The 19,110-nt window shown below is 51.3% G+C and overlaps 1 protein-coding gene across 2 annotated transcripts in view; it reads right to left on the reverse strand.

The window, feature by feature from the left end:
- Nucleotides 1-10,559: 10,559 nt before the first annotated feature.
- Nucleotides 10,560-19,110, reverse strand: part of lingo3b (leucine rich repeat and Ig domain containing 3b) — a 34,164-nt gene continuing 25,613 nt past the window's right edge. For both annotated transcript variants that reach the window (XM_084708393.1, XM_084708394.1), the window contains exons 2-4: nucleotides 14,660-15,263; nucleotides 11,822-12,565; nucleotides 10,560-11,705 (exon numbers count right to left, since the gene is read on the reverse strand). In XM_084708393.1, the coding sequence (XP_084564519.1) occupies nucleotides 11,127-11,705; nucleotides 11,822-12,565; nucleotides 14,660-15,208 (1,872 nt within the window). In that variant the 5' untranslated portion in view covers nucleotides 15,209-15,263 and the 3' untranslated portion in view covers nucleotides 10,560-11,126. The remainder of the gene's footprint in view (nucleotides 11,706-11,821; nucleotides 12,566-14,659; nucleotides 15,264-19,110) is intronic.

Below are 19,110 nucleotides of genomic sequence, written 5' to 3' on the forward strand. Positions count from 1 at the left end.
ACACACACACACACACACACAACTTCCAGTCAAGGTGAAGGGGGGCACATGTTGGGTGGATTGGAGGACAAAACAAGGGGGGCCACATCAACTTGCATCGTAATCAAAAAAGCACTTTGTTTTCTATGTGGATGAAATGATTGTTTTCTATAACCTCCATTATTTACTTACGTAATCGACAATTGCTTTAATTGTCATGAGTCATTGAATGATACACTTTTTAATTCCTCTACACACCAACCACACGCACACATACACACTCCAACCAGAGATATTTTTGTGTAATTTGTAACGTGAGTGTGTGTGAGTGAGTGTGAACCTGTTTACAATAAACCAATCACACGGCACACCTGCCCCCCTCTTCGGATCCTACTCTCTCATTGGTCACCATTGAGAATGAACCAATGATTAATCAGCTATTATTAAAAAAAAAAATGAATCAAGCTTGATGATTGGCCCCCACCCTCTGGCCCACCCAAACCCTCTGCACCGGAGCCCTGGTCCAGAGAAGCATGCAACCAAGCAGGCACGTGCAGACAATTCATCCCAATATACCTCAAATCTTTATTGTAAAGGTTCTGTAGTGAAATAATAATGACCATGTTAGCAATGAAGGTGACGATTAGTCACCTTCAAATTGATTTTGTAAATTTTGTTGTGGTTGTTTTTTAATTTTTATTTTCCTTTGATGGGGGAGTGCGTCCTACTGTCTTCATACGGTTTGATACTGAATACTTTCCGTCCCTGAAATCCATTTATTTAATGATTTATTTGTTTGTTAAACTGCTCTTTGCATGATGTTCTCTGTGTGCGGCTATGAAGGGAAGACTGACGAAAGGAAACAAAGAGAGGAGGGGGAGAGAGGAGGGGGAGAGAGGAGGGGGGAGAGGAGGGGGGAGAGGAGGGGGGAGAGGAGGGGGGAGAGGAGGGGGGAGAGGAGGGGGAGAGAGGAGGGGGGGGGAGAGGGGGGGAGAGGAGGGGGGGAGAGGAGGGGGGGAGAGGAGGGGGGGAGACGCAGTCAGGATGACAAATTATAACTGGGGAGTTAAGGATAGGTTGCTAGGAAACAGGAGTGATATAAAGGGAGAGGGGAATAGCAGGGTATTGAGATAACAAATTAAAGAGAAGAAATAAAAACAAAAAAAACAAAAAAACTCAGATTTGAAGACTCACCCCCTAAAAAACGCCCCCCTCAAAGAAAAACAAGTTTATCTACTTTCTTTGGTTTGTTGCTTATTTGCAGAATGTTCTGTTCTCAGTTCTGTTTCATGTCTACTGTGTGTGTGTGTTGAAGTGATCCCCATATTAAAGTAAGAGAATCAAACAGTCACAGCGCCCCTCTGTGGACCGGGGTGAAACGAGCAATTATTTTATGCATGTATATTACGTAACCCTATAGAAACTGCAGGATGAACTGAAACTGCGGGCGATGGGGAGAGGGGGAGGAAAGGAGAGATGGAGAGATGGCTCGGGGGACACAGTGTCTGCAGGAGGGAGGGTTAGGGTTAGGGTGCCATCTACTGTTTTATATCTTATTTTTGGGCAGTGTGTTTATTTGTGTGCTGTCTTGTGTGTGTTTTTCCTTCCGTGCCCTGTGCTTGTATCTTGTGTGTCGTTAAATGTAACCCTGTACGGATGGACGGATGAGTCGATGGATGGTTGGAAAGTTAGATGGATGTATAGAATTTTGGATGGATGTGCAGATTAATAGAGGGTTGGAAAGTTAGATAGACGCATGGATGGATGGATAGAAGGTCAGATAGATCGATGAATGGATGGAAGAAAAATGGATGGATGTTCCTCCATTTTCTGTGGGTTACAGTAATACTAACATTGTTACCTGAACATTATACCCTCTTATACCTGGATACCTTATTTTCTATGTGTTCTGTACACATTTCTTCATTTCGTGTTGTCCAATAGAATTCACCTACCTGTTTGACTCACCATGTATTGTAACAGTTGTCTTGGTGCATGGGGGAAGTTTGTAGTATGTTCCGGAATGAATGTTTCTGACTGTTTCATCAGCAGTCACACGGCTACACAGAACAGTCAGCCAGGCATCCAAGATGTTTTTATTTGAGTTTTTTTGTTTGAGATGGCAGCGTTTGGTTCTCTCCAGACAGACAGACAGAGCAGATCCCCCGTGTCCCCCCCCCCCCTACCCTCACCTGCCAATCAATCTGAACCAAGTGTCTTTGAGATGGTAGAAGACAATCAATTTCCAATAAGGAGGAGACAAAAAAATATATACAAACGGGAGAGCGGAAAAACAGAATAAGGGAGGGCTGGAGAAGGCAGAGGTCGACTGAACAGGAGGGATGAGAGGGAGAGCTGTGTGGTGGAGTGTGTCTCTGTTTGACCTCTTAGAGGATGACCTCTAGAAGGGAGATCAGGACACCAAGGGCCCCCTCTCCTCCCCCTCTCCTCCCCCTCTCCAGGGTCTGACTGGTTGAGTGGACATCTAATCGAAAACACACACACGCCCACATGCATTCAGATACATTTATACATACACACACACCTATACACATGCATGCAGGTACACACACACACACACACACACACACACACACACACACACACACACACTGACACTGAGAGCTGTTCTCCTATGAATCCAGTCTCTGTTACCATGGAGGCTGTTCAGTGTATCTCCTGTTCAAACCCTTTAGAGGGCAGAAGGAAGTTGTAGGACTGGAAACAAGGAACATGTGAGTGAGAAACCAGTGATTGGTAAACAACTGTGTTTTGAGTAGAATAAATAAATAAAACAACAACTGTGAGGCGCTCTTGGATTTTCTTTAAGGAACGAGACATCGGTGCACCACCTGGGGGAATCATGCTGAACATGCTGGTCAATACGGGTTAATGTCTGAAAATATGTGTGTGTGTATGTGTGTGTACATGTGTGTGTGTATGTGGGTGTACATGCATATGTGAGTGTGTGTGTGTGAGAGAGAGAAGATAAAGAGAGAGAGAGGGAGAGATAGAGAGAGAGTTAGAGAGAGAGCTAGAAAGAGAGAGAGACAGAAAGATAGAGAGACAGAGAGAGAGAGATGGAGAGAGAGAGATGGAGAGAGAGAGATGGAGAGAGAGAGATGGAGAGAGAGAAAGAGAGAGAGAGATGGAGAGAGAGAGAGTGAGCTAAACAGAAGAGACAAGACACTGCTTACAGAGTAACATGCCTTTTATGACGGAAATAAAACACAGTTATTTTTGTACAAGACAGTATAAAACACAGAAACCAAACACAAGCCGGGTGTTTTCAGACACAGAGACTTGACACGGCATCAGCTGTGCTCACCCCAGCGCTGTCAGAGACAGACAGCTGTCGATCTCTCTCCTGCCGGCAGGCAGACAGAAGCCATGAGGCGGGTAGAGAGACGCGTCTGGTCCCTGACAAGGAACACAGCCGTGTTTGAAGAAGTACACTATCGTACACTGACCTAGCTACGGTATTTACACGTCAACAGTCCTTCATCCTGTTAGACATGGCGCGGATGTCCACTGATAAGACAACATCATCATATGGCTGTTTATATCTACTGTTTATTTACAACTCTGCTCTCTTCCAAACCAAAGATCCAAACTTTAGGTCTTGTAAATGACCTTTTCACGGGTTCAAATTTGGTACTGCTGTGATCAGTGGCTTTGGGAGTCATGATCCAGTGCTGTCTGTAGACAAGGTCGTGACACACCCCTGTCACATGATCAAATTCACAGGAACACCATTGTGATCCCATAATTCCGATAAGAATCCCATAAGAGTTCCAAGTTCAACTAAAGGCAGAACCTTAAGAACCACAGAACTGGAATTTCAAAGCAGACGGAACCTTGTGGGTTCTCAGACCGTGTGTGGAGCTCCAGGGGTGGGCACCCATCCCCAGGTCTCAGACTGTGTGTGGAGCTCCAGGGGTGGGCACCCATCCCCAGGTCTCAGACTGTGTGTGGAGCTCCAGCGGTGGGCACCCATCCCCAGGTCTCAGACCGTGTGTGGAGCTCCAGGGGTGGGCACCCATCCCCAGGTCTCAGACTGTGTGTGGAGCTCCAGCGGTGGGCACCCATCCCCAGGTCTCAGACCGTGTGTGGAGCTCCAGCGGTGGGCACCCATCCCCAGGTCTCAGACCGTGTGTGGAGCTCCAGCGGTGGGCACCCATCCCCAGGTCTCAGACCGTGTGTGGAGCTCCAGCGGTGGGCACCCATCCCCAGGTCTCAGACCGTGTGTGGAGCTCCAGCGGTGGGCACCCATCCCCAGGTCTCAGACCGTGTGTGGAGCTCCAGCGGTGGGCACCCATCCCCAGGTCTCAGACCGTGTGTGGAGCTCCCACGGTGGGCACCCATCCCCAGGTCTCAGACCGTGTGTGGAGCTCCAGCGGTGGGCACCCATCCCCAGGTCTCAGAGAGCCTGCACACTCTCAGGCTCACAACTCACAGACACAAGGCAACAGAAGGATATACACATTTGTTCCAAACTTCTCGACGAGGGTCGATGCCAAGATGTATCAAGAGACAGAGAGAGAAAGAGAGAAATAGACAGAGAGAGGTTAAATAGACAGAGAGAGGGAAAGAGACAGAGTAAGAGAGAAAGAGAGAGAGAGAACTGAAGTTTTGTTTCTTCTCATGTGCCCTGTGATGTCATCTTTAAGCTTCCAATGACACATGGAAGAATATAAATACATATGAGTTTTTCTTCATCAGGGTAAAACACCCTTAGCTCCACACACGCACACAGGCTGACCTTTGACCCCTGGACGAGAGGGAGGGGCTATACGGGGTTACGCCCTCTCCGACCTGACGGGGAAGTCTGGCACCGTCTCGTTTGTAATGTCACTCGCGTAACTGTGGAAACCTGGGAATGGGTGCCGGCCAGGTCAGAGTTTGACATATCCCTCCTCCCTCTCCAGGGGGGTTCAGGAAGTGAGACAGTCTGGGTGGGCGGAGCCTCTCTGAGGGTCACCTGACACCAAGACAGCGTTCACCTCTGTTGTATGAACAGAAATCCTGGACTCTCAAAAAAACAGAAATGGACTCTCAAAAAAAGAGGGATGATTTTACATATTTTTTGTGGCACAATACCACGTTATTAGCGTTTTTTTTTTTTTACGAGAACAGCTTCTTCCAGGTTCTAGGTTCCGTAGGTTCTGAAGGTTCCGTGGCTTCTAACAGGAAGACCTGCTGAGCCACGTTCTGGCAGTGTGGTTCACCCTGCTCCCCACTCAGACCTGGATCCCCATACACAGACAGCTCTGCAGCTGGCTGCTGACCCTGACCTCCTGACCCTGACCTCCTGAGCCCGTCCCTGGGACAGAGTCAACGCTGTATGGCTATCAGAAGAGAGGATTTACAAAGCTAACAGTCACGACATGTCTGAACGCCGACGCGCACCCGCTCTCTCACTGACCCAGCTGCCCTGCGAGGGCTGGTCGCCGAGGAAGCCGGCTGTTGGTTGCTATGACGATCTGTCGCCACCAGGGGTCGGTATAACCACGCTGACAGAAGCAGGGGAAGTCGCCAGAGACCGTTCCCTGTACATGATCTAGGGCCCATCTCTCTCTCTCTCTCTCTCTCTCTCTCTCTCTCTCTCTCCCCCTCTCTCCCCCCCTCTCTCTGTCTCTCTCCCTCCCTCTCCCTCTCTCTGTCTGTCTCTCTCTCTCCTCCCTCTCTCTCTCTCTCTCTCTCTCTCTCTCTCTCTCTCTCTTTCTCTCTCGCCAGTCTCGCCCCTTCAGCCCACCAGAGATAGTAAAATCTGACATCGCAGACTGCTAATTCAGAGATATTGCAGACAGCACATATCACAAAAGCCACACAACAGAGTTGGGTATCAGAGCCGGATTGGTTCAGGAGCACCGGGCTGGAAGATGGCCCTCAGGACTGTCTGAGAGGTTACTGTGCCTGTCTATCCTACTTACCCTGGCCTGAGTAGCAGAGCAACAACAAAGTACTCTCATTCCTTTGATCTTTTCAGAGGCGGGGCAAGGGGGTAAGGGGTGCGAGGGGGGCGAGGGGAGGGGGAGAGGGGGGAGGGAGAGAGGGGGTCTGCAATCAAGGGCATCAGTCTAGAGCCCCTGCCCCATAACCTTGAAGGGATGTAAAAAATAATAACACATATCGTACATTTTTTATATTTCATTAGTGCGACTTATCTGCTGCTAATGAGGCTGTTATGTGTTTGTGTGTCTGTGTTTGTGGTTCCTCCTGGAGGGGAGGCTCACGGGGTTACCCCAGCATAGCTGCACCCTGCTGGGCACAGCTACCACGGGCAAGGACAAACTAGGGGAGGGGGAGGGGGGAGGTGGAGGGGGGGGGAGGAGGGGGGAGGAGGGGGGAGTAAGGGTAAGCGAGAGGGCGGGGAACAGGGGAGAACTCAACCTACTTTCTCAAGACATTCTCCAGATGAAACACTGCTATTATGGGAGTAGCTGTAGCTCTGACTGTCTGCCTCAGACACTGAACGCCTGGAGGACAGACGTTCTAGAGTCGACAGACGTTCTAGAATCCCCAGCATCAGGTGGAACACAGTCCCCAAAGATCAGGGAGGGGGCAGGGAGGGAGCAGGGAGGGGGCAGGGAGGGGCAGGGAGGGGCAGGGAGGGGACAGGGAGGGGCAGGGAGGGGGCAGGGAGGGGCAGGGAGGGGACAGGGAGGGGCAGGGAGGGGACAGGGAGGGGCAGGGAGGGGGCAGGGAGGGGCAGGGAGGGGCAGGGAGGGGCAGGGAGGGGACAGGGAGGGGACAGGGAGGGGGTAGGGAGGGAGCAGGGAGGGGGTAGGGAAGGGGCAGGGAGGGAGCAGGGAGGGGCAGGGAGGGGACAGGGAGGGGCAGGGAGGGGACAGGGAGGGGACAGGGAGGGGGCAGGGAGGGGCAGGGAGGGGGCAGGGAGGGGCAGGGAGGGGCAGGGAGGGGCAGGGAGGGGGTAGGGAAGGGGCAGGGAGGGAGCAGGGAGGGGCAGGGAGGGGACAGGGAGGGGCAGGGAGGGGGCAGGGAGGGGCAGGGAGGGGCAGGGAGGGGCAGGGAGGGGGCAGGGAGGGGCAGGGAGGGGCAGGGAGGGGCAGGGAGGGGGCAGGGAGGGGGCAGGGAGACAGGTAGAGAAAGTGACTAAAGGATTAAGTGACTGAAGTTCAAACAGCTCTTGTTCTGAAGTTGAACTGGAACTAAGCTCCTATTACTGCCAAGGACCCCAGAAGGTTGAACAGGCCGCATATGTATGCACGCAGCCTTCCCCAGACACGAGCAGCATAGCAATACTGCAGCAACACACATAGAGAGAAGCCAAGACTGGTTCGGTTCCCTGGACTGGCCCTCGTCAAACAGCTCGATGAAGTCTCTGCGGGTGGAAGGAGAGGGACTGATACAGTGTCATACAGCAACACTCAGGATTATTCCTCTCTGAGCAGATTATTGCGGCACCCTTACACACACACGGCTGGACACGGCGTGTGGCAAAGAGAAAAAGTAGAGATGTCAGTGAAGAGTGAGGTCCCAGAATGCATTGTGCCTGGCGGAGAGTTCCAAGGGAAGGTGCGGTCGGGGTCAGAGAGGAAGAAAATTGTTGCTTTTTCGTTTTTTTTTTTTTTTTTTTTTTTTATCTGGGTCACCTCCTTCCATTGTTGGTGTTGCACCAGTCCCTGCTCCATGATTGGTCACATGGTGAGGAGCAACGAATCCAAACACGACAATATGGAATCACATCAATCACACAAACACTGTGTCTACCACCACACAACCATATCCTGGCTAGCTACTGTGAACGAGACAAAGACCAGGGGTGGCGAGGGAAGAGGGTGGGGTTACACAGGAAGGCAAAACATGAACCAAAAACAGTCATCAACTGTGACGCCAGTGACTGATGTTTAACATGACAACACCATCCACAATCACCAGACACATCTCGACTGCCCTCTAAACCTAGATGGAAGAATGTAGGGGGGGGGGGGGGGCTGGACAAGAGGGTAAGACAGGAAGCTACTCCTGCATCGTGGCGGTGACTCCTGTTCTCAATAGCAGGGGGATCCCAGACGTCTGGTGCAGAGGAAGTGTGAGGCCCGTGGAGCAGGCCAGTCTCCCTCAGCCTCATTACTGCACTGCTCCCATTCATCTACTCACGGACAGCGTGGGTTATTCATCACACGGGGAACGGAATTTAGAATTAGAATTTAGTTGGTTGGCGAAGGTTCTAAGAGCTCAAATTGGACACAATTTGAATTTTGCCCCAGATTAGATAGAGGGAGTTTCTTACACACACACACAGACACACACTTGATATCAACATCACCCACTAACCAAAAAGGTGTTGAGAACAGGATTACCTCCCACAAGCTCCCCGTTACGGGGCGACGGTTAACGGTGAACGGTTAACGCTTCCACAGACAACTCCAACTGAGGAGAGACGAGGACAGAGGTCTAAACTAAACAGAATTCCAACGCATCCTTCAAAAGGATTTACCACAGTACTCTCCACTGTACGATGCACATGGCGTGGGCAGGGTGAACACTACTTCATTTACATGTTAGATCGCGGTCTCCAGCCAGGGACTCCTCCCTCAAGAGGACCCAGTGGGGGTTGGGGGGGGTGGGGGGTTGGGGGGGGTCGCACTGGGTTAGGGGGGCAGAGACATTCACACACTGGCTGACGGAAGCTTAGAGACAGACATGGCGTCGCCGTGGTTACCAAGGACTGGCGTTTGCGTCGGAGTGTGTGTGTGTGTGTGTTGGCGTGCGGTTGATGTTTGTGTCGTTTGATGTCGTGTTTTTTCTGATCGCTCGTCTTGCTTGTGTGAACCGAGCTGTTTGAATCTGGGATTCAGAATAATGACTGTTACATCCCTGCGCTTCAGTGCATGAAGGAAACATCTTTGATGACACTTAGTGTATGAAGTGTACGTTTTCTGTTGGTGTGTGTGTGTGTGCCATTCTAACTACAGCAGATGGTCTAACGATCATAATGATCTCCAGCAATATGGACAGGACGATAACAATCAGGATACTAGATGCGTATGTGTGTGTCCGTATGTGTGTGTGTGTGTGTGTGTGTGTGTGTGTGTCCGTATGTGTGTGTGCTGATTATCATGCAGGTGCATTTCCGGGTCTTCAGCTGCAGCTAAAGCACTTGTAATAACTCAGAAAAGCTACTACGTTTTAGGATACAGGTCTGCAGAGTCTAATCAGCACACTTCTCTGTTTACACAGACATATTTTTGGCTTGGTGTTTCTACAAAAGGTATTGCTGCAATGGCTCAGTGTAAACAGTGAGCTGGTCACATCTGACCTCTGTATGACTTTGTGTTTGTCCTGAAAGAGGGTTCTTTCTAGGTGTGAAACTGAGCATGGGCGTGTGTGTTTGTGTGTCTGTGTTTATGTGTGTGTTTGCTTGTGTGTGTGTTGAGTTCAGCAACATTGTGTCCTCTACGTGTCGTTATGTGTGAATCTATGACAACACATCATGTCCTTTAGAGTGTGTGTGTGTGTGTGTGTGTGTCTGCTTCATTGTGTGTGTGTGTGTGTCTGCTTCATTGTGTGTGTGTCTGCTTCATTGTGTGTGTGTGTGTGTCTCGTATGTCTCGTATGTGTGTCTCCTGTGTGTGTGTGTGTGTATGTATGTATGTCCCTTGAGTGAGTGTGTGTGTGTGAGTGTGTGTGAGGTTGTGTGTCTCTCGTGTGTGCCTGTCGTGTGAGTGTGTGTGTGAATGTGCGTTGCCGTGCTACCGTCCAGTGTGTGTCTCTGAGCTTGGTATGACTCTCCAGACTGCCCCCCCAGCAGCTCTGTGGAGGTCAGACCTTCAGCCCAGCACAGCCTGAGGGGGGAGAGGGGGAGGCAGGAGGGTCAGACAGAGAGAGAGAGAGAGAGAGAGAGAGAGAGAGAGAGAGGAAGTGCATCTACACCTCTCTCCTCCCCTTCCTCCTCTCTCTCCTCCCCCTCCCTCTGACACTGGATGAAAGGACAGGCTGGAGGGTCTTTGAAGGTGGCGGAGGGCTGATAGGTGATCCACCCTCCTCCTCCTCCACCCTCCTCCTCCTCCACCCTCCTCCGGCCGTCCGTCCGCCTGCTCCCTTAAGCCCTCCATCGCCCCCCCCCCCCGCCCTCAGCTGCCTCGGTTGTCATGGTGACCAGGCAGCCCGGTGTCCGGTGGGTTCGGCTTCCTAACCAAACCCTCCCCGACAACGGGCTGCCATGGCAACGCCCAGCCAGTGTGCTCGTCCCAAACTCACACAGCTAACCTCGTCGCAAAGGGATGACAGGCCCATTTTAATTTCACTTATTTCATTTTTTTTTTTCTTGTCCTTTTTTGAGGCTGACAATCATGACTTTGATTGATTTCTTAACGATGGTGAATATTTCATGGGTTTTGAAATAGAGGAGCCAATTTGAGCGGATTTAATAGACGGGGGCACCATCTGACAGCTTGGGTCAGGTTCTCATGCAGTGATTTCATCTGGTCTGTCTCAGACTGCAGGCCTTGTTCAGCACAGCCCTCCTCTGCTCAGCTGTGGTCTGGTACTTCTGGAGGTTTCTTTAAGTGGAGATACTGTAGAAATCATGTCCAAAATCGCTTAAAAATGGCTCGTTGTTTTTTTACTTTATTCAGCACTAAAATTCTCACTCGTCACTCGTACAACTTAACTCTAAATTGCAGCTGTACATGCTATCTTATCACAGCAAGGCAGGCTTAAATGCAAGCAAAGCTACAGATGCTGTGATTGGTTGTCAGCCAGGTCACTTCCTGTGATGTCACTTCCTCAGGAAGAGACGTGACTGCCTACGCTCCACAGCATCGGCATGTCCACTCTTAACGTGTTTAATTTCTATATTCTTTAAATATGATCACTCTTATCCAGCTATAACGACAACACTGTAGCTCTAAAAAAACAACCAAAAAGGTGAGTTTTTAGTTTTTTGAAACATGGGTACCACAAGCTGAACAAAACCAGTGAAAGGCAGTGAGATCAAGGTAACCATGACTCCTCAGTCACCCAATCTGAATTTCTAGCCATGGACCACATATATATATACTTAAAAAAATTTGGATTCTCCAATCACCTCTCTGCGAGTCAACCGTACGCTGTGTGTGTTTGATTCGTCAAACGGGACGTGCTCATGCCTCCCCCGAGGGCCCCCTGGCTGCGTTGTTTCAGATCATCTTCATGTTGAACTTTCTGGCGCCCCCTCCAGTGGGCCCCCCGGCCCCCGCCGGGCCCTCCGCCTTCCGGAAGGAGTACTCCACTGTGAAGTTGTTCTTGCGTTGCCCGCGGCCTCGACTCCACACGAACAGCAGCAGGAAGCAGAAGAGAACCACGCCCAGGAAGGTGATGCAGCCCATCGCCGTGGAGACCAGGATGGTGGTGAGGTCCAGGGTGAACTGGAGGAAGACACGGGTGCTGTTCAAGCTCGTGTCGTTGAAGAACTCGCCCGAGTACAGCGAGCGGTTGGCGAAGAAGGCCGAGGCGGAGTCCAGAGGGTGCCCGCGCACGGTGAGCGTGGCGAAGTAGGTGTCGTTGCCCCCGGCGTTGCTGGCAATGCAGATGTAGGTGCCGCTGTCCGTGAGCTGGGCATAGCGGATCTCCAGGGTCCCGCCCGGCAACACGGTGATGCGGCCCGAGTTCTTGGCCGTGATTCGTCGGCGCTGGGGGGAGATCCAGATGATGGCAGGGGCGGGCTCGCCTTCGGCGCGGCACAGGAAACTCACGGGCTGGCCTTCACGAGCCGTGACCTTGGAGGGAGGGAGGGAGGGAGGGAGGGAGGCAGGGAGGGAGGGAAGGTTCTTTTTACATGTAATATATGTTTTGACATAAGCCACAAACGTTAGCTCTGTGGCTGCATCCTCACCTGCTGCATCTTGCGGTTGCGTATCTTGGGCTTCTGGCAGGTGAAGTGGTCGAAGAGCGCAGAGTCGGTGAAGGTGCTGAGGCTCTTCCCCTGCACCTCCACCGGCCCGGCGCACACCGGCACCCTGCCGTCAAAGTTGAGGGTCTTGCGTCTCTGCAGGATCCACAGCAGACGGCAGTCGCACAGCAGGGGGTTCCCGTCCACGCGCACCGTCTCCAGGCTGTTGACCGAGTGGAACGAGCTCTCCTCCAGCGTCTGGAGCTCGTTGGTGGAGAAGTTGAGGACTCGGATCTGCCGAAGGCCCCCCAGGCCGTGACGCTCCACCGTGACCAGCCCCGTGTTCACCATGATCAGCTCCTTCAGCCGCAGCAGATCCCTGAAGGCCCAGGGCTCCAGGGTGGAGATGGGGTTGTAGGACAGGTTGAGGTGGGTCAGGTGGGCCAGGTTCCTGAAGGACGCAGAGGGGACGGAGGTGATGTTGGTGTTGGTGATGGACAGCCAGGTGAGGTCCAGACCCTGGAAGCTGAGGGGGGAAATGTACTCCAGCAGGGGCCAGTGGTCGATCTCCAGACCCCGCAGGTTGGAGAGCTTGCGGAAGTTCTGGTCGTCCAGGCTGGCGATGCCCAGGTGACGCAGGCGGAGGGTGACCAGGCTGCGCAGGTAGGACAGCGTCTGGCCAGAGATGGACGTCAGGTTGCAGCGCTCGATCGTCAGGTCCTCCAGACCCAGCAGACCAGAGAACGCCTGGAGGACACACACACACACAGACACACACATAGGGATACACACACACGTACACACACACACACACGTAGGGTTAGGGTCAGCCCTCTTGGACAGGCCCTAATTTAGGCAGGATTTTATATTTCATCAATTCACTTAGCAGGTCCTTTCATCCAACGTGATGCACAGGGGGGATTTGAACCTGTGACCTCCAGATCTGCAGTCATTCTCCCAATGACCTATTTATATCCAAGGCAGGATTTTATTTGATCAAAGCAGACTTTGAAATGTTACCAGACCAGACGCAAGGTCAGACTTCGTAGACAGGTGGACAGATCAAAAGAGTGTGCTCTATTAAACTAAAATATAAACACAACATGCAAACAGTTAAAAAAAAAAAGATTCTAAGGGAATAAGGGAATCAGTCGATTGCAAAAACATAACAAGCCCCTAATCTATGGACCTCACATTAGAGGAATAATATGTTTGTGCCTATGGCTATTCTCTGGGAGCTACGCACAAAGCATTTTTATTTCTGTCTCTTTATATTAGACTCAGATGCACAGCCCTGACATATTGTATTTTACTGGACTAGAGAATAATTGGACAAAACACACACACACACACACACACACACAGACACACACACACACACAGACACACACACACACACACACACACACACACAGACACACACACACAGACACACACACACACAGACACACACACACACACACACACACACACACACACAGACACACACAGACACACACACACACACACGCACACACGCACACAAAGGCCCAGGCCTCCTAGACAGGTTATTATCAGAGTATATTAAATTAGACTCCAAGATACGAAACATTAGACAGACCACTGACATGCTCTGTGTTATTGGACTGGAGTACGCCTGGAACACACACACAGCCAAACACAGCAATGCCTGGCACACTGGACACAAGCCGTGTGGTACTGGACCAGAACAGGCATGCCGTGGGAAACAAGCAGATAGTTCTAGAAAGGATATTGCATCAGACGCTTGAGTGCTTTATCGGACCAGAGAAAAGACAGGAACTGAGTGACTCAGAGCTCCTAGGTTGCTTTCCTCTACCCTGCTCTTGGGAACTCTGCACCCTTGCATTGAACACTACTCTACCAATACTAAACTCTATTCCATTCAACTACTGTATTATTCTATTATTTTCTTTTCTATTGTAACCAACTTTATTCCATTTATACTTTACTCAACTATTGCCCACCCTATTCCACTCTTATTTGATTTAGAGCCCTCTGTTATATTGGACTATGTGGAAAAACAATATCTGATAAATGAAACATAAATGATGTATCAGACAGAGAACTGACATGTTGTGGAAAACAGGGAGAGATTTAGACAGGCGATCAGACCAGAGGCCTCTGTTTGGAAAGGACCCTAATTCACCTGGACACAGACACATTGTCCAACTCTCTTATTCAAACTCATTCAGATTTACGGCTTTTCCAACGGCTTAGAGCTGATAATTGAAAACGAGCGTGCTGGATTGTGTAATTGACTATTTGCAGGTTACAACCAAGGCTATTCACACACGTTTTCAAGACAGACTAATTTAATTTCTCATTTAAAAAAAAGACCGAGTCTGAAAGCCTTTACAGTAGATATCACGTGGTACATAATAACACTCAGTGACCATTTGATTAGACACACCGTGCTGGTTCTGCGATGTTTGCTTTCAGAATCACAATCAATTAATCAGTTCTCAGGGGCTGCAAGTGTGCCAGAAAAATATCCAGTATATCTTCTGTATATGTACATATTTTTTTATACGGAAGAGTGTTAAGTTTATTGTCTACAAAGCAGAATCTATCTATTCATGCCCCAGGCGTGGTACATAAATACATTTTTATGCAGTCGCTCTGGATAAGAGAGTCTGCTAAATGACTAAAAATGACTAAATGTAAATACATGAAAACAGAAAAGCACACAGCTATTGAAAGAGGACTATGTTAAAAAGGGGATAGGAGGCTCAAAATGATATTTGAGTTTGGAGTTATTTCCCGTTTCATACTGGAGGTCCCTGACCCTGTAACAGAGGGACTAGCCCCAGGAACACCCACCTTGTGTGAGATGTAGACCAGGTCATTGTCTCCCACCTCCAGGTGCTTCAGGCTGCGCAGGTCCTGGAAAGTGTAGTCCAGCAGGATCACCATCTTGTTCTCGCTCAGGTCCAGCGTGGTGAGGTTGCCCAGCTTGGCGAAGGCGCCCATGGGCACCAGCTTGAGCTGGTTGTCCCTGAGCCTCAGCACCCGGAGGCTCTGCAGGCTGGAGAAGGCGTTGGGCTCCAGGGTGGCGATGAGGTTCTCGCTGAGGTCCACTTCCTCCAGGCGCGGGTAGGGCGCCAGGTCCCCCGTCTCCACCCAGCGCATGCGGTTGCGGCTGAGGTCTAGCAGGCGTGTTTCCGTGGGGATGCCCTCGGGGATGGCGGTGAGGCGGCGGCGCTGGCAGGACACGGAGCGCAGGGGGGCGGAGCACTCGCACCGCGGGGGGCAGGCCTGGCAGCCCCCGGGGAGGAGGAGGAACGCCGTCGACACGGCAACCAGCCCCCAGAGCCACGCCCACCCGGTGGAGCGAGCCGGGGCCCGCCCCCGGGGAGGAGAGCCAATCATGGCCCTGGTCCTCTGACTCCTAGCCTATCGCAGGCAGGGTCAGTGCTCCTCACACCTGTGGAGGGAGGAGCGAGGGAGGAGAGGGAGATGGAGGGAGATGGGGGGAATGGAGGTGGAGAAGGAGAGAGAGGAGGAGGAAAGAGAGGAAAAGGAAGGGAGAATGTGGAGGGGGAGGAAAGGAACAGAGAGGATGGAGAGAAGGGGAAATAGAAGAAAGGAAAGGGAAAGAATAAGAGGAAAGGTATAGAGAGGAGGAGGAGGCGACAGGGAGAATGGGTGATAAGCAAAGAAGAGTGAGAAAAAAGCGGTAGGTTGAAAGAGAGAAACAGACAAGAAGAGAGAGGGGAGAGAAAGAAGCACAGTAAAAGGAGAACAGTTGGTGAGGATTATAAAGAGGGTGGGGTAAAGAGGGAGGGAGGGAGGAGAGAGGGATGGAGGGAGGGAGGAGAGAGGGATGGAGGGAGGGAGGAGAGAGGGATGGAGGGAGGGAGGAGAGGAAGACAGATGGAGAAGTCTATTAGTACCCCACATGTGGAGCTTGTAAAAATGACACTCATACTGCTGTGTGTGATTGAATACCCCCCTCTGAACCAGTCTCAGCCCTGCACCTGTCTCACTGCACTGCAGAACACAGCCCCACTTGAACCTGTCTCACTGCACTGCAGAACACAGCCCCACTTGAACCTGTCTCACTGCACTGCAGAACACAGGTCTGTACCTGTCTCGCTGCACTGCAGAACACAATCTCCTCTGAACCTGTCTCACTGCACTGTAGAACACAATCTCCTCTGAACCTGTCTCACTGCACTGTAGAACACATGTCTGGACCTGTCTCACTGCACTGCAGAACACAACCTCCTCTGAACCTGTCTCACTGCACTGTAGAACACAGGTCTGGACCTGTCTCACTGCACTGCAGAACACAACCTCCTCTGAACCTGTCTCACTGCACTGCAGAACACAGGTCTGGACCTGTCTCACTGCACTGCAGAACACAACCTCCTCTGAACCTGTCTCACTGCACTGCAGAACACATGTCTGGACCTGTATACTTCTTCTTCCTACATGCACGATTTGTCGCTCTTGATAAAAGCACCTCCGAAATGAATAAATAAGCATCGCAATTTGGGAGCTTTTCTCCAACAAACTTGTTTGTATAGACACCCTTCAGACAAAGCGAATCAGCTTTTATCTTCATTAATTCAGCTGATTCTACAATGAGCTTCAGCTGGAGAGCAGAGGGACATGCAGAGACACAAGACTGAGCATGACAGGAAGCCGCAGCACAGTCACAGGAAGTGACATCCATGTATGTCTTCTAGCACGTACCTCTGCATCATGTGTCATCGCACAACAACAAGCAGTGAGTTACTGAGAGACTCAAGCACATCCTAATGTACACACACACACACACACACACACACACACACATACTGACACATAGGGACTCACACACACACGCGCACACACACACATCAGAAACAATGCTTGACTCATAAGACAACAGTTTTGCCTGGAAACCATCCCTGGAGTGTGTTGCTTCCCTGCAGGAGGTAATCACAGTTTCACTGTGTATTATCCTGTGTTCAACACACACAGTTTGTGTGTGTGTGCGTGTATGACTAGATGTGTCTGAGTGTGTGATTAGACGTGCGTGTGCGTTTGTGTGCGTGTGATTCCACGCATGTACGTGTGACTGCATTAGTGTGCCTGAGAATGTGTGTGTGTGATTGCATTAGTGTGCCTGAGAATGTGTGTGTGTGATTGCATTAGTGTGCCTGAGAATGTGTGTGTGTGTTACTGCATGCGTGTGGGATGTGTGTGCACGAGTGTGAGTATGACGTGTGTGTGTGTGTGTGTGAGTGTGTGTGGGACGTGCCATTTCACGCTGAATTCATTACGTAAATAATGATCCAGATCTTTTCTCTGCTGACATGAAATGAATCACAGGTGCTTGATCTCCTCTAGCGTCACACTGCCGGCGCGTTCCGTCTGAGCTGGATCGCTCCTGCCAGTCGCCCCAGGACACCACGTTCCAACCCCCCCCCCCCCCCCCACCAGATTCTTGAGATCACGACCACAAATCCAAGCACCGGCTTTTCCGCTAGGTCCCATGACAACGGTGTTTTGGGACCAATCAGCTTCAGGAGTGATTGAAGTTAGCCCTTGATAGACGATGACAGACAGATGTTTCAGCCAATCATCCGCCAAGTAATGTTTTGAAAGTTCCTGCCCTTTCCTACACAGTTTCCAAGTCAGACTTCCCAGATGGTTCAGTGTAACAAACCATCTAAAAAGCCACTTTTCCATCATGTTGTTGAACATTGAGGATTGACAATCTGGTTTTATTTCATCCTGGAAGTCATGGACTGCTTCCATCAATGTAATTCTCCTACTCAGCTGTTCTGTGATATTTCCGTGTCTGAGCATGGTGTCACAATCTAAAAGCAGACAGGAAATAAAACCCTGGCCCAGAGAACAGTGACAACAGCACGGATTGAGGAATGTAGAACGCGACTGAAACACCTCCCGGAAATCCTCAAACTTGAAACGGAAAAGTCTGGCCCCAAAAAATAAGATTTTTTTTTGTTCATACGTTAAAGAGGGCATCTGAAGCCAGGGATTGTTTGTGGAGAGAAGTGAGAGAGTGAAGGGGCCCCGGAGGACAGTCAAGATGAAGGCCAAGGCAGAGCAGAGCACATCAATAATAGATGGTCGGTGTTTATTGGCCACAGTTTAGAAGGCTGAGTCACACGTCCGTGTTCCAGACTCACATTCCCTCTACGGGGTCTGTCTGTCTGTCTGCAGGGGGGGTGGGGGGGGGGGGGGGGGGGAGAGAAGAGTAGAGAGAGGAGAGACAGGAGAGAGAAGAGAGAGGAGAGAGGGGAGGGGAGAGGAGAGAGAGGAGAGAGGAAAAAGAGGAGAGAGAGAGGAGGGGGAGAAGAGAGGAGACTAGAGAGGCAGTAAGAGAGAAGGACCAGAGAGGACAGGGGAGAGGGGGAGGAGAGGGGAGGGGGAGGAGAAGCGCCCCCTAACCCAGATGTTTCTGACAGGATTCAGTCTCCATTGTCTGTGTGACCGCCGACCTCTCAACATGACCATAACAAGACCACAAAGCCCCTGTAGACCTGTCCTGTGCTGTAGCAGGGCCAGGGGGGGCCAGGGGGGCCCAGGGGGGCCCAGGGGGGCCCAGGGGTCTGGGGGGTCTGGGGGGTCCAGCCGGAGGGTCAGAGTCTGTGGACCGTGAGAGTGTGTGGGAGCAGAGAGCAGTGTGGTCTCCCTGTCACACATCAGCGCTGATGAGAGGAGGTAGTGATGGGGAATGAGCCCCCCTCTTTGCCCCCTCTTTGTATGTGTATGTGTTGTGTATTTGGTGCTGGGTGTTTGTGTTGTGTGTGTGTGTGTTTTGTGCAGGTGTGTGTTTTTGTGCCTGTCGTGGTCCCTGGCTCTCAGGTAGTGTGATGGATGCAGGCTCCCTCCCTCCCTCCCTCCCTCCCTCCCTCCCTCCCTCCCTCCCTCCCTCCCTCCCTCCCTCCCTCCCTCCCTCCCTCCCTCCCTCCCTCCCTCCCTCCCTCCCTCCCTCCCTCCCTCCCTCCCTCCCTCCCTCCCTGCTCTCCTCTCACTACATCCCTCTTTATATCTCTCCTTCTTCTCAGCTCTCTCCATCCCCATCTCCCTCCGTCCCCCCCCCTCTCCCCACCCTCCCCAGAGTGCCCTACAGTACGGGTCAGTGGCAGAGCCACAGCATGAATCAGTGAACTGAGTCCCTCAGCAGCACCAAGGTCTCTGCTGCTTGGCTCAAGGACAGACACAAGCTCCTTCAGTCACACACAAACAATACAGATCACAGCTCTCTCTCTCACACACACACACAAACATACAGAAAACCCCCCACGCAAACA

This window comes from Hypomesus nipponensis, chromosome 10, assembly GCF_054491055.1.
Source record: "Hypomesus nipponensis isolate SF chromosome 10, ASM5449105v1, whole genome shotgun sequence".
Lineage (NCBI taxonomy): Eukaryota > Metazoa > Chordata > Actinopteri > Osmeriformes > Osmeridae > Hypomesus > Hypomesus nipponensis.